The 14,655-nt window shown below is 52.3% G+C and overlaps 1 protein-coding gene across 4 annotated transcripts; it reads right to left on the reverse strand.

Moving 5' to 3' along the window:
• Positions 1 to 1,434: 1,434 nt before the first annotated feature.
• Positions 1,435 to 14,595, reverse strand: CNGA2 (cyclic nucleotide gated channel subunit alpha 2). 4 transcript variants are annotated; one of them, XM_069811172.1, is made up of 7 exons: positions 11,683 to 14,595; positions 9,589 to 9,745; positions 9,295 to 9,405; positions 8,607 to 8,777; positions 6,075 to 6,182; positions 5,523 to 5,629; positions 1,435 to 4,830 (listed from the first exon to the last, which is right to left on the reverse strand). In XM_069811172.1, exons 2-7 carry the CDS (start codon positions 9,699 to 9,701, stop codon positions 3,407 to 3,409), a joined length of 2,034 nt encoding a protein of 677 aa, XP_069667273.1. In that variant the 5' UTR covers positions 9,702 to 9,745; positions 11,683 to 14,595; the 3' UTR covers positions 1,435 to 3,406. The 4 variants fall into 4 exon arrangements, with proteins under 4 accessions (XP_069667273.1, XP_069667272.1, XP_069667271.1 ...); XM_069811171.1 differs by having other exon boundaries at positions 10,877 to 14,595; XM_069811170.1 differs by having other exon boundaries at positions 9,589 to 14,595.
• Between the last annotated feature and the right edge of the window lie 60 nt (positions 14,596 to 14,655).

Raw genomic sequence — 14,655 nt, forward strand, 5'->3', positions numbered from 1 at the left:
GTGAGGGACACGCATTCCCCTCCCTGGTCTGACCTCTCTGAAGGTCAATATATTTGCTCCGTATTTAATGTCTCCAACCCACAACACACAGCTGAGAAAGCTTCTGTTGTATAAAGGATTATTTTTTGCAATGGGAGAGATCTAAAAGAAGGAAACAAATGATAATATATGGACAAAACAATTTGATGTATGGTGCATGGGCAAGTCTCTGCAGGGCACTGAGCAGACCCTTACAGTGGGCTCCCTCAGGTTTTCCTCCTGGATGCCAGCCCTCAGGAGCAGCCTTTGGCAACCCCGTGCTCCCCGTCTCCAGGAGAGCCTTATGAGGGAAAGGTATGTACCGAAACCACCTGCAAAATGGGCAGCAGCCAAAGCTGTATCTGCTGTGCCCCATGTCCGCTCTGCCGGGAATTTAGGCAGCCTGCAAGTGCAGCTGTGCCATTGTGTGCTTCGCTCCAACATCTGCCTGTCCTGCTCACTGAAAAAATCACGGAGCTGCTGCTAATTTCATTAGCAGGCCCGTCAAGCGGTTCATCAATCTATGATTTCCTGGCTTGCTGCCGTGAGGAAACAAGCGGGATCTGCTCCGAATTCACAAAGCCGTCCTCTGGGGCAATTTGTCTGAAGGCTTAAAATTTCCCGAGTGGATTATTATCTCAGATTAAAACTGGGAGAGGGAGTGGTTTTGTTTCCTCCCCCGCTCCCGAATAAACCAGAATATCCCGAGTGCCAGCAGCTCCCCAGCCTGGAGGCAGGAGTTGCCCTGTCCTGGAGACGGGCAGGGCCGGGCAAGGAGCACATGCACCCGCTGTCCCTGGCCGGCTGTATCCCCCGGCCACCGCTGCTCCCCCGCTGCGGAGAAGCAAAGCCCCCAGGCTCTCAGCCTGCCACCCGCGGAGAGGGGCGCGGATTAGGTGCATGGGGCAGGCAAAAGGGAACTGAGAAGAGCCGGGGTGATGGAAGAGGCTCCAACTCACCCTCCAGGGAGCTACAGCTCCCACCGGCAAACACTCGGCTCTCCGCACCTGCCGAAACGCGAGCGGCTGCGAACCCACAGCCCGCACGGAGGGACCGGCTTCCAGCACCCCGCAGCCCCGGGCGGCCGCCGGCCCCGGGTGCCGCGGCCGTTCCGCGGCTCACAGCACCCTCTCCTGGCTCTCTCCCCGCGTCCGCAGGGCGACGGCGGCGGCGGCGGGTGCTCGCCCGCCGCTGGCCCCCCGGCCGAGCTGGGCTGGGAGCGGGGAGTCTCCCCGCCCGCACCCTCCCGGCCTGCCGCAGGCAAAGAACGAGCGGCGAATTCAGGAGCGATAAATCACCGCAAAGGGGAAAGCTGGGAGCCAGGGCTCTTGGTGTTATAGGAAAAAGCAGAACAGAAACCACCTCAGACTCAGCCAAAATCATCTTAGTAATAAAAAAACCACAAAACCCACAAAGCACAGAAACCCTACAGTTTAATTTAGAGATGACAAAAACCTTTTTATCTTACCCCAAATTCTCATTTTGGTAATTTAACCTTCCCTTCCCCACCAATTCCAAAAATAAGGCCATTATTTTTAAATGGAAAATTCTCATACAAAATGGAGAGAGGCAGTCTTACATTGGAGGGAAAAGAAAGGACAAAGCAAATACCCTCAGTTTTCCACCATGAACCTTTCCGGGTTGATACCTCCCCATGTGTCATTCCATTATTTTAGCCAAACTATTGGCTGAATTTGGCCCAGAACACGAATTCCTCCAAAATTCACTTCTCCACCAAATATTCTCCTCCTTGGAAACTAGCCCCAGCCCACCCCATGGACCCAGTGGGCAGGAGCAGGAGGTCCCAGATGCCTACATGCAGGTCAGGGCAAGCTACACGACAGAAGCAAGCACTAAGGTTGCATGCCCCAGTCCCAGCACCTGTGCAGTACTGTTAGGCATGGGTAGCATTACTGCTTGTGCGGAGGTTGCTGTTGCTTGCAGGGTTTTGGTGCCCTTTCCTGCACTGCACCCTCACTAACAAGCTGCTCACACCATGCAGCCTGCAGGGCTGCAGCACAGCCCAGCAGATCTTTGCCAGTGCATGTGATAGTGTCATGTTTTCACCCTTGTACATGTGTCCCCATGGCTCTGCCACTCATTTCTCTTCCAGAAGGCAACTGGCCTGCAAAGCCCTCAAACTCCCACTGAGTACAAGAAAACCTCCTGCCTAAGAAAATAAATGTGTTCTGCACTCTCTCTCTGAGCTACCCACAGCCAAGCAAATACAGGCACAGTTGGGTCCCACCACTGCTTTGTTCCTTAAAAATGTCTCATTTCAGTCAAACCCTTCCTGGCACATCTGGACATCACTAGCTGGATGAGAGATAGCTACTGTCTTCCTTCTGCACAAAGCATAACAGGCACTGTCAGGCCAGCCAGCCGCCATCTTTACCTCTGTATTGTACTTGTCATCCAAGACATCCATAGCCCAAATGGAAATCATGCTGCCTCCACAGCAGGAGAGCTTGGGAATGCTGTCCCCCAGGAAGGTGCCATGCTTGGGGTACTGAGCCATCTGCACCAGGTGCCATTTGACAGCACCAAATATAGGAGAGGGAAAAGAGGCAGGCAGGAAGATGGCAGCTGCCTGCCCTTCCAGCTAGATGTCCAGCCTCAGTGTGGGTGGTGGAGATGACCTAGGTAGTGACAGTGACCCAGACAAGCCTCTCCATTTGCAGACATGAGGCACAGGTTGGGCCGTCTTAGCTGAGTTTTGGTATTTTGCAGGTAAGGAGTCTCTCAGTACAGACTGGGTGCCTGCAGACACTCAGTGAAGACTATTTACCTAAAGCGCGTTACAAAGGCCCAACCCAAAATGCATTTGTAAATATGCTGTCTCTGTCTCTGTCTATTTGTAAATATTTCGGTCTCTGTCGTTGGGGTGGTTTTGTTATCTGCAAGGAATGCGGCATCTTCCAAAGCCCATCTGCTCCTTTGTCCCTGTGTGGATGGGTAGGTGGCACATGGCAGGCTCAGTCCACTATGACTCTGTGTCTTCTCAACATACGTGGGAGGTCAGCATGTCCAGCTACCCCTCCATGCAAGGTTCATGTCCCACTTTCTATTAAGGCAAATAGGAGGAAGGAGGTGTGATGGGCACAGAACTTTTGCATAAGCTGGAAGGAAATGTTAGCAGGGGCATTAGCCATTCTCCTCTTTTTAGTGGTCCAAGTCCAAGGTCTCAGATCAAGGCAACAAGAAAAGGGACAGGCCAGAGGAGGAGCTAGGACCATCATCTGATTTGGAGCGATCTCAGGAGCTGCCATCAAGGCAGTGGCAGCAGCAGTGCTAAGGACCTGAGAGAAGTCACAGGATCGGCCTTGTGAAATAGCAAACACTGTCTCAGCACAAGGCCAGACATCATCTAGCTGACCTCTGCATCCCTTCATTGCATCTCACCAGGTAAATCTTTCTCCTCATCCTCAAGCAGACTGTCTGAACTATCAGAGAAGAAGTCCTCCAGATCCTGCTGCCTCATCTTGGACTCCAGAACAGTGATGCGCTGCTTGAGCTTCATCTGGGCATCATTGTACTCTGTCAGGAGCCGGCCAAAGCGGGTGTGCAGTGTGTCCAGGTTCAAGGCCAGCCTGTTCAGCTTCTCCTCCATGCTAATTGCTTCCGTGCTTGCCTCTGCAGCTGACTCATCCAGCAGCCCTTCCTTGATCAGGATCTCCCGGCCACGCTCCTCTAAGACCTTTTTGGCATCAGGATACTCTGTGACTGCTTCCATAAGATCTTCCTTTGACAGGCAGAAGAGATCAGAGTAGCCCAAGCTACGGATGTTGGCTGTGCGCCTGTTGCCCATTTTGCTCCCTTTAATGTTGAGGATGCTGATCTCACCAAAGCAGCCTCCTGCAGTGAGCAAAGCATACTGTGTCATTCCATCATCTGCCACCACAGCTAGCTTCCCCTCTTTGATGATGTACATCTCTTTCCCAATGTCTCCTTTCCGGCAAATGTAATCCCCTGGGCTGAACACCTGAGGGCGAAGCTTCAGCACCAGCTCCACCAGTAGACCTGCCTCACAGTCCTGGAAAATCCTCACTTTCTTCAGTGTCTCCAGGTGAACGTTGATGGCAATCTCTGCCCTTAACTTATCAGGGAGATTCTTGAGGACTTCCCGTTCATCTACTGCCTTCTTGTTGGTCCAGAGGTAGTCAAACCACTTGATGACTTTGGTTTCCATGTCTTTGCTCACCTTGCGGAACTGCATGTAGTGTTTGATGGCATCAATTTTTGCCTGGAACTCTGCCCTGGTGGCATTCATTTTGGATATCATGGATCCCACATTCCCCACAATGGTGGCAAAGATGAGGACACCGATGAGGAAATCGAAGATCACAAAGAGGTACTCTTCATCACGCACTGGGGGAGGGGTCTCTCCAATGGTAGTCAAAGTCAACGTAGACCAGTAGAGACAGTAGATGTACTCTCGGGTCAGATACCCATATTCAGGGTCTGTGATGTTGGGATAGACCCAGGTGTCTGCTCCAAAGCCTATGGCCTTGGAGATGGCATAATAAATGCATGCATTCCAGTGGATGATGACCAGGATGTAAAGAACCAAGTTGCTGATGCGGAAGATGTTAGGATGGCTGGTTCTGGTCTCAGTCCTATCAAAGAACTCAAACATGCGGGAGAAGTGCAGTAGCCTGTTGAAACGCAATTCAGGGCAGTGTAATCCCACAGCAAAGTATGCCAGGTCTGTGGGCAGGATGGAGATAACATCCAGCTTGAACTGTAAGGTGCGGATGTAGTTATCCCGTAACTTCTTCAGGTCCTTAACCAGGAGGCCCTGTTCCAAGAAACCTAACAGAGAAGCAAATGATAGAATTATCTTGCCTTATGTTCAACTCTTCTGCAGGCTTTGCAAGCACTTCTGAGAAACATTTTATGGTATGCCATGCACATGTGTGCATATATACACAAGATCATCCAAGTACTACCAGTTCCACCTGATCTACTTAGTTTACAGGCTTTTGTTATCACTCAAGCCCTTCATCTGGCAAAAGCCACCTAAAGATATCACTAAGGGATTTAGTCTGTTGCCATGAAGAATGGGGACACAAAGGTTTCCATCCTCCAGATCATGAATTATTGCAGTTCCAACAGAAAACGTACAGCCACCTGCCATGTTCCGAGAACATTAAATTCTACCATTTTTCCGTGTAGGTAATTCATTAGCTGAACTGATGCAAAATCAGAGATACAGACCTTCAGCCATGCCCGAATACTAATAGTAATGCAGGTAATTTTGTACAATTATTCAAAGGTGAAGTTAAAAGCTGGGACGATTAATCTTTCATTCTGAAACTTACTTCGTTTCTCAGATCTTTTAATTAGGTTCTTTCTCTGGAGACTGCTTCGTACTAGAGAGTGCCAAGGTAGACAAAATCCTCCTTCTAATGGAGCTGTAGTTTAGGCCTCTCCCTTGCAGCTTATCTCCGCTTTTAGGGGATTCAAGCAAAGCACTCATAAGCCAGGATGCTGCTTCTGCTTACCTGTGCGCAGGTGGATCACTATGTCCCCAATGTAGATAGAGTCCGAGATGTAGTCTAACACCAGCCAGAGGACAACATAGGTCTTTTGCAAGTCATTGAAGCAAGCCCTGGAGGAAGGTCATAAAATAGAGTGGTAAGACCAACACATCTCCATTATCATCTCCAATTATTACAGTTGAATATAGGCTGATTCTGAGGGTCCTGACTCTACAACAGAGATTGGCCACTTGCCCCTCTTCTCCTAGGGATTAAAACGCCCTTCTCTGAAAAATCTGCCCTCCCTTGATGTAGGTAAAGCAACTTCTTGAAACCACCTCCCAAATGCACCTTGCAGCTTTACCCAGAGATCATGGTCCTTTCCAACCAGGGCCACAGAATGGATGCTCTGCCTTTGCACTGTAGAAGTCACAGTGATAGCAGGGAGTCCCTTTCCTTTAGGTTCCCGCTAGCCCCAGCACCACTAATGTCAGCTGTCTGATCTTGGCTGAGCCATAACAACCATGTGAACAGGAGGATTAGAGGAGACAGGGACCCTACAACCTCCCAGCTCACCTGGCTACGAGCAAGCACCAGTTATAGAGGACAGGAACTGCAATGACAGCCAGCCAACGGTAATACCAGTCCCCTGCAGGGTCCATCACAAAGATCTGCCATTTTTTCCTGGAAGCAGAGAAAAGCCAGAGCTGGCAATGTATGAATAAAGGGCTAAGCATAGAAAATAGGGTTGGAAGGGAACCATCGAGCCACATCCTTCGTCCCTTGCACTAGACTGGCTCAAACATAGCTGCAGCTTGAGTGCCAGTCTGTAAGCTAGAACCAATCCCAGCAGTGCTAGGCAAAAATGTCCAGCACTGTTTAAGCTCCTTTCTTCCCAAAACTGGGCTCAGTAAGGTATCAGAAGAGGAAACTGTAGGACAGTAAGGCAAAGCAGGTGGCCTACATGCACACAGCACCCCAGTGGCAGAGCCAGAAACAGATGTATGGAAGAGGGTGATCAGAAAACTTCTCGTTACATGACATAGCCTCTACCAGATGAGGTATGGATTGGTGCCAGATAGATCTTAAGAAAAGATTAGAGCAGGAAGGAAAGTGTGCTGCAGATCAGTGGGAGCACCAGGAGGGAATGCCCGAACCCCAGAGCAGCAATCTGGGGGGCAGCTGGCATTGCAAGGCTGCCATCCACAATGCTGCTCGCAGCTGCCTGCCTGCAGTCTGCTCAGTCCTGAGTCCAGCCTTTGAACTGCTCCCAAGTGTTTGATCCTGCTCATCTTGGGACTCTGAGATAAGACGTGTGTGCTACAGTCACCAGATCTCACTGGAGAAGCCAGGGAAGAGAAACTCTGCAGCTGGGCTGATAGGCTTAGCTGCTGCAGTGTGGTAGGGCAAAACTCCCTCTTCCTCTCCCTCCTTCCCTCCCTTCCAGCTTTTGAACATGCAAAACTCCCTCCAGTGCTAGGAAAAAAACAACCCACTTGCCAACAGATTCCCCCTGTCTAGCCCACTGCTTCAGACAGCTTCAAAAGCAAAACCTCTGCCTTGAAGTCTCCTTCCCCAGCGGCACAGGCAGCAGCACCTGCATTGCCCGGAGTGTGTGGAGCGGTACTCGGTGCAAAGCCAGCGGCAGTCCTTCACATTCGCTCTGGGTACAGCCACAGGCAAGCAGATGGTCCAACCTCCCCATTAAAAGTGCTTATCTTTTGCTCAGAAAGTACGACTTAAATTTTTTTTGAGAAAGGGACTCTCTGCTCCCTGGAATGTACAGCATCAACACACGGGAAGCACTGACTCACCTGCAGCCAGCCAGTACTGTTCTAACACCCACAAGCACTAATAACCTCAATAACGGTGTTTAATTACATTGGTAATTTCAGCTTTAAATCACCAGTACTGCCCACGACAGGTGGCCAGAGTCACTGACATTACGCTAACAGCAGAGCCAGGGCTGGAAAACCAGGGCTCTGGGTTAACCCAGGAAGAGGGAGTAATCAACTGCCTCTTCCCAAAGGCTTTGCACCCAAGCCTGCAACTGTGGAGGCTCCCATGGCCATGAACAGCAGCTCATGTTCAGAGTTACCAGACTCAAGGCCGCTCTTACCGGCAGAGCTGAGGACCTACAAAACAGCAGAAGTTACCGCCGTCTCCCCAGGAGCCCACTGGGCACCAAGCAGCCCTTTCACAGCATGCTTCAGCTCCCTCTGATAATTAACAAGCTCCCCTTAATCTCACAGGGCAGAATGTTTTTTTCCATGACTAGTAAAGACCCAGATACAAGACTCAGATATTTTTCTCCTACAGAAAACAATTATTTCTTGGTGTTTTAATTACCATGTATAATGGTAGGGTCCAGAGTAGTCCATGAGCTTTGCCCTTTAATTAGCCAGCAGAAGAAAAGCCAGGTTATTACTTTTCACCAGGAGCGTGAGCTGAGGAGATGAAAGGGCTGGATATGAAAGAGCCTTTACAGAAAGCTGCCGTCACAGTGTCTGCTCTTGGTGGGGCATGGGCAGCAAACGCACTCCCCTCATCTCCCTTCATCCTGCAGATGATGAATGAGACCGGCAAATCCCACGCGTTTGTGCTTGCTGTGGTCTCCTGTGCAGAGACCCCACATCCCTTGGCTTGTCCGCAGCTCCTCATACGCACAAGCTGAAGGTGCATCTCTTTACAGACCCAGGGCTGGTTCCAAATGCCAGCCCTAGTGTTGAACTGCTCTGAAAACAGGGAGGTCTGCTAGCTGTCACAAGCCATGCAATGTGTCTTTCCTACCAGGGCATGGACCAGGGGAGGAAGACTACACGGGTGAGGGACAGGCCAGGTCTTTTCCACAGGGAGAGACTGCCAGGTCCTTTCCACAGGGACAGACTGCCAGGTCCTGTGTGCCTGCACAACAGCCCAGCAAAGCCAGGCTGGCTGCCAGGACAGTGGCTGGAGAGGGCAGGGAGGACCCTTCTCACCACTGTGTCCTACCTCCCTCTTTCCCATCCTCATCCACCTCCATTAGCCATCACTGCTGGGAGCCCCCGAGCACTGTGCACAGCTGATCTCCAGCCAAGGGTGGCTGAGGCCACAGGAAAGGGACCCTACTTTTTGTTTTCCTCTTCGGTCTCCTCGTCCTCTAGATCATTCCCAGCACCTGCAGCCACTGTTTGGAGCTCAGGGCCCTGGAAGCGCTCGAGGAAGGGGTCTGGCCCTTGCTGCTCCTCGTGCAAGCTCTTGTTGGCCCAGTCCCTCAGCACCAGCACCAGTCGGACTATCCTGGACGGGGGAGAGAGGCAGAGTCAGGAGGTGTCTGTGGAGCAAGGAGAAGCAAAAGCTTGAGATCAAGAGGGGGCTAGAGCTGAGAAGAAAACTCTCACAGCTTCCTCTCAAGTCCAAACATTTCCTTTTTCCCCCCTTGTGGTGATGGTCTGGGACCAAGAATATACGAGCAAGAGAGCCCACCCTGGCAGAGTCCCACAGCTCCTTCCCCAGTCCTGCTGCCATTCCCACAGGGACATGAGGAACGTGTGGGTGACTGGGGCAGGGTGAGGCTGCCTGCAAGGGAAAGGAGCCCCCAGGCCCTCCCGGGGCCCCAGAGGTGATGAAGCTGTCTCCTCCCGCAGCTCTCTCCGCGGGCACCAGGGCACACAGAGCAGCATTCACAGACACTGGTCCCTGCAACCCTTGAATGCCATACAGCAGGAGAGGATCCTGAACCCATGCAAGCCCCCAAGTGACAAAGCCAGGCACAAAAGGCTCAGGCTCACCCCAGGCCAGCAGCACACACAGGTACCTGGCCAAGGCTCGCCTGCCTTGGAAAGCGGGGGCAGCCGGCTGCTCCCCCCCATCTGGAGGACCCCCTCTCTGCAGCTCTGAGGAGGTGTCATCCTGGGTTGAGCCGATCCTGCAGTGGGGAAAAGGGGGTTCACAGCCACACTGTGCCATCATGGCACCTGCCCACAGCCAGATGAGGTGGAGGAAGCAGGCAACTGAGGACCATGCCAGGTCTCGGCAGACACACCGAACTGGCCCTCCTCTCCCCTGCCCCACCGCTGCCTCCCTCAACCAAACCAGGGACAAGCCTGACCTCCTGGTGCTGAGCCCCGTCCTCTCTGTGTCACCATCCTCTCGGGCTTGGGCGGGTGGGCAGGGATGGCAGTTGGCTGGTGAGCTGTTCAGACCATTACTCTTGGCAGTCATCCTCCATGCGAGGAGACCATGGGCACACACCCTGGCCCAGAGGCCTGCAAAGAGCAGAAAACATCCACAGGAAGAGCCATGCAGGACACATGACATGGTTTTGACACAGAGATACAGCACAGCATAGGAAGAGAGGGTCAAACACCATAGGATGTGCCCACGCCACATTTTCCACCACCAGCTGTCACTGATGCTGCAGTAAGAGTCCTGCGGAGCATTTCACCCTCCCCAAGAGATCCCACATCTGCCTGTGGCCCATGAAAGATGCTCTCCTCATTGTTCAGGCTCCTCAGCCATTGCCGGGGCAACAGCATTGCCAGCGAGCTGTGCCATAACAACAAGCCCACGGCTCTCGGCACCACTGCCTGCCCGAGGACAAGAAAATAGACCCATAAGGAATGTAAGCACAAGGCCAGCCCTGGCAGGGAGATGATGCTGTGCAGCAGCACAGGGTAGACTTTGCATGTAGAAAGGTGTTTGCGCCTGAGCAACAGTCTCCCTTCCCCAGGGCACTGCAACCTACTGGTGGTCTGCCCAGAGAGCCCCACCTCTCGTCACCACAGCAATCTCCCCTGCATTGGAAATTAACGTTTTCTATTTTAAAAGACCCTTGCTGAGGTTCTTGCTGGCAGGAGCTACCATCTGGTTTCAGAGAGCATCAGAGAAGACCCTACATTAATACGTGGAGGCTGCTGTGGAGCTGTTAAGTGTGGAATTTCATCGGGGTTTATCTAAAAAGTGAGAGACGCCCACGGGTCTTACCCAGCTCCAGCAGCCCGTGCAGCCCTCACTGTTCTGTTGCACCCTAGTATAGATCGCACCGTGCAAAAGCACCTCACAGAAACACAGACTTGCACACGCGTGGACACAAAGGCACACAGGCATTGCCCAGCCCTACCTAGATCACGTACTCCCACCTGCTCCCCCCAAGGCACAGTATGGCCTCCATATCCCCCCATGGATAAGGCAGGTTCCTGGAGACAACACATTCATGCTCCCACACAGTGCAGCCCACGGCCGAGGCTCTGCTTGGGCAAGGCAATACCTTGTACACCTCTACCAACACACAAAGACTATATCCACGCTGCACGCAGAGGGACAGTCATGCAAGCCCAACCAAGCCACCTCCCTGGGGCAGCAGAGTCACTGCCAAGAATCTACCACTGTCTACTTACGAGCCTGGCATCCCCCGAAGCCTTCAACACTTGGCTGCTGCCTAACGTGGGCTAGCAGGGGTGGCTGGGGAGCATCCCTGCCCTGGGAGCCTCCCAAGCTGTCTCCGGACTACTCAGGCTTTTAAAACACATGTAGGGCTGCAAAGCAAAGCTAGCACAAGCTGCCTGCACTCCTGCCCTTCTCCCCTGCCTAAGCAGAGAAGCAGGTGAGGTGCCCAGGCAGCAGCGGTGCGCAGGGAGGGTACACACGCATGCGTGCGTGTGTCTCATCACAACAGCACGCCCATCCCCTGAGCATCCTCGATGCCCGGAGCAGCAAGGCGCACTTCAGAGGAGTTAATAGCAGCCAGCTTTGTGTCTGGGGGATAAAAGGGGAGGAGGGAAACGTGCTGCTCAGGGATGCTCCATTCCCCACCCACACGTCCCCTTCTCCCTCTGTCCCTTCCTTGGTGGCTGGAGGGACCCCAGACATCTCTCAGGGCAGAGCCCAGCTGGAGATTGCAGCCATCCTGAGCAGCTCTGGGTCTGGCAGCTCCCGAGTCCCCAGCAAACCTTGGGGAAGGATCACTGCCCACTCAGGGACAGGCACAGGTAGCAGGGCCCCAGCTGGGCTCAAGTCCTGCTGCATGAGGGAATGCACTGGCATTGCCTCCTGGGCCAACATCTTCTGCGCCCTCCCAGGCCTCTGCCTTAGGGAAAAACAAAGCTGGTGACTATTTCCCGGCTTCACAGGCTGTGCTACAGCTACTGCTATGATGGGAAATTTGCAGAAGTAGCCACATTTTAACGCCCTCCCATCAAGTTACCTCTTCTCACGCTCAGGGATCAGGAGACCAAACGTGCTGCTCTGGAGTCCTGGTGAAGAGAGATGCAGAGTTTGAAGATGATCATGAAATGCATCTTTCACCAATTTCTGCCCTCATATTCTGTTCACAAAGTCATTCTAATAACCAGTTAGCAAAAAATTTGCATCCCCAAGGCAATAAGGAAGAGGTTATTTTTTACCCCCTTCCTCCAGCATCTGGCCCCTTGCAGTGGCTGAGGCTGGATCAGTCCCTGTCGTGTGCATAGAGTCCTGCATCATGCGCAGGGCTGATCTGAAAGCACCAGCACTGGAGACCCTTGCTATCAAAGCTTTACCTTTTTTTTTTTTTCTCCAAAGCCTTAAATTCCACTTGTTCTGATCTCACTGAAAACCTGGACAGCAAGGAGCCCGAAAGAAGAAACGGAATTTTTGCAGCCTTGGCCAGGGCTGCTGGCAGCATTGGGTGCTTCCCGGGTGAGCACCCAGGAGCACGGGATGCATCACCGTGCTCTTGTCCCCACGCCACAGACCTCAGCACTGGGGACAGCTCACAGAGCAGGAGCCCCTGCAGCAGCATGTGTCCTCCTTCCACCTCTCCTTTTGCTCCCTGCCTGCAGTTGCCTTCAAAAGCCACATGGGAACTCCAAGAGCTGCTCCCTCACAGCTCCCTCGAGCACCATATAGCACAAACCACTTCATTTTTCATGCACGTTGCTGTGGCAGTGACCCTAGGAGACACCCAGCCCTGCCACATGTGCTGCCCTGGGACAAAGAAGAGCCAGCAGGAGGAAGCAGGGAAGAGAGAAAGGAAATAAATAAAAGCATCACACCCCAACAGGAATGGCATTAACCAGAAACTCTCCTCCTCCAGATCACCCCCAGCCAGGGTGGCTGGCATGCGCGTTTTACACCAGCAGGCCAAACAGCCTGTAGCTCTAGAGATGTCAGTAAGCCAGCCTCCGATTAAATAAGCATGTGTGGCTGAGACGTCCAGCACCAGGTCAGGGTCCCGCTGCCGAAGGAATAAATCTTACCTGTTCCCATCCACTGGGATACTAGGATCAGACTCCATAGTTGGCAGAAGAACACATCCAGAACACACGGAGTTTATTAAAATACGCATTTTACAGGTCATAATTTCTAGATCTACACTAGGATTTATGCGTCACATAAAAGTCATATTATATCCCCTACAACCTGCCAATAATTAGCCTTTGAGAACACATACAGTCTGATCACCTCTCCTCCAAACATCTTCAGTCCACACATTGAAGGTGATGTGTCCCCCAAATGGTCAGCCCTTCTCACCCTAAAATAAAGCTTAAAAAAAAGCCAACCATAAGCTTTCTCCAAAACATGTTTGCACCTGTCAGAGAAGAGAAACCAGCCAAATGATTTACTTACTTTCCTGGCATGAGTCACACAGCAGGAGCCTCCTTATACAGGCCTGTTGTGTAAGGTCCCCTGGTAACCTTGACCACATCCCTGAGCCACAAGCCACAGGAACCACCCCTGCACCAGTGCTCCCATCCCTTACGTATACGCTGCCATGGCACGGCATGGCATGCCAAGCCCACCACACCATCCTGGCTCTCATCTGCAATAAATCTCAGTGCTCTCCTCAGCTCAGCTATCAGGCACAGGTTCAGACCTGCAATTACTTGTGGGACAGTTATTTATTAGTCAATGTCCAGCTGCCAGATTTACAGTCACAGATGCTTGATGCAGTTGCAGGCAGAAAACACCCAAGCATCGATGTCTGTAAATAAGCTATTGGGACACCTGGATGACCAGCTACAATTATTTATAGGTGGAACACAGAGGTCCTGTTAAACCATGCCAAAACGTTGCCCCCTGAGCCTGCAAGCACAACTCCAGCAGATGTGCTGGATGAACCACCAAAAGCATCTCAAAGTCACCTCAGATCCAAATGTTACTAAACTCCACAGAAGGAAAGAAACAGCAAAGCTGTTGAACTGGGCTTGTTTTTAGCTAAAGAGCATTTGGGCCTGGGCCAAGAATTCCCCTCACCTGTGTTCTTGCACCATTGCTGAAGTTACAGCTTGGCAGCAGACCTGGGAGCAATCCTACCCTCTGGCATTGGCAATCTAACAAATACCTACTGCTGCCCAAATGGGCAATCTTCCATGGCCTGTCTGGTGCTATCACTGTTGGTACGAGGTCTTACAATCCAGAGAGTCACCATGAGGAGGTTTCCCATTTAAATCTCTCTGGGAAAGAGCCAAGCTCCTGGATAAGTCCAGACCTCAGCAACGCTCTTACAATCACTTTGGATCTGAACATTTGCAAACCCACTGCTGAAATGCCTCCAGCAGGACAGGAGCCGAGGAGATGGTGGCACAGGAGGGGCTGCCGGGATGGGAGCTCCTGGGTCCTCTGGCTCCATACCTCCTAGAGCAGGGGCTATGGCACAGGAGAACTGGCAGTACTACCTCCACCAAAGAGCAGTTGCGCAAGGAAGAAAAGAAAACCCACCAGCAGTTTAAAAAACACTCAACCACTCTACACAAGCTTTTGGGGTGGAAGATGAGGAACAGACCGCAGCAGTTGGCTGAGGACTTTTATGGGGTCAGAATTGAGTTATCCAAGCTGGGACATGGTCAGGGGACTGGGCCCATCAGTCTAAGACTGCAACAGGACCCCATGTCCGCAAACACCCAACACCTTGGTTTTGCATCTCCTCCAGCAGACGGCCCAAGGGCCAGTGGGTCTCCCATTGCTTTGCACAGGACAGACATCTCCTATGTCAGCCACCAATTTCTTATGAGACCTGGGCTCGTCACAGCAGCACTGTTCCACACACGCACTGACCCCATCAAACATACAAGGTGGTTGCTAGTGCACACAGAGCATTTGCGGCCGCAGCCCAGCCCTGGGACTACACGTGTTGGGCCATACTCCTTGTACCCCACCTCTCCCTCACACCCGTCTCCAGCTGCTGTGGCACGAGGTC

Source organism: Haliaeetus albicilla, chromosome 23, assembly GCF_947461875.1.
Source record: "Haliaeetus albicilla chromosome 23, bHalAlb1.1, whole genome shotgun sequence".
In the NCBI taxonomy this organism is placed as follows: Eukaryota; Metazoa; Chordata; class Aves; order Accipitriformes; family Accipitridae; genus Haliaeetus; species Haliaeetus albicilla.

Bases quoted from the DNA above. Each gene is read 5' to 3' on its own strand.
- CNGA2 (XM_069811170.1), bottom strand. From the start codon at position 9,869: ATGTGGCGTGGGCACATCCTATGGTGTTTGACCCTCTCTTCCTATGCT. The intron at 9,406-9,588 runs GTCAGGCTTGTC...TCCCCACTGCAG, and splicing joins ACGGGGCTCAGCACCAGGAG to GATCGGCTCAACCCAGGATG. The intron at 5,630-6,074 runs GTGAGCTGGGAG...ACCTTCCTCCAG, and splicing joins TGGTGCTTGCTCGTAGCCAG to GGCTTGCTTCAATGACTTGC.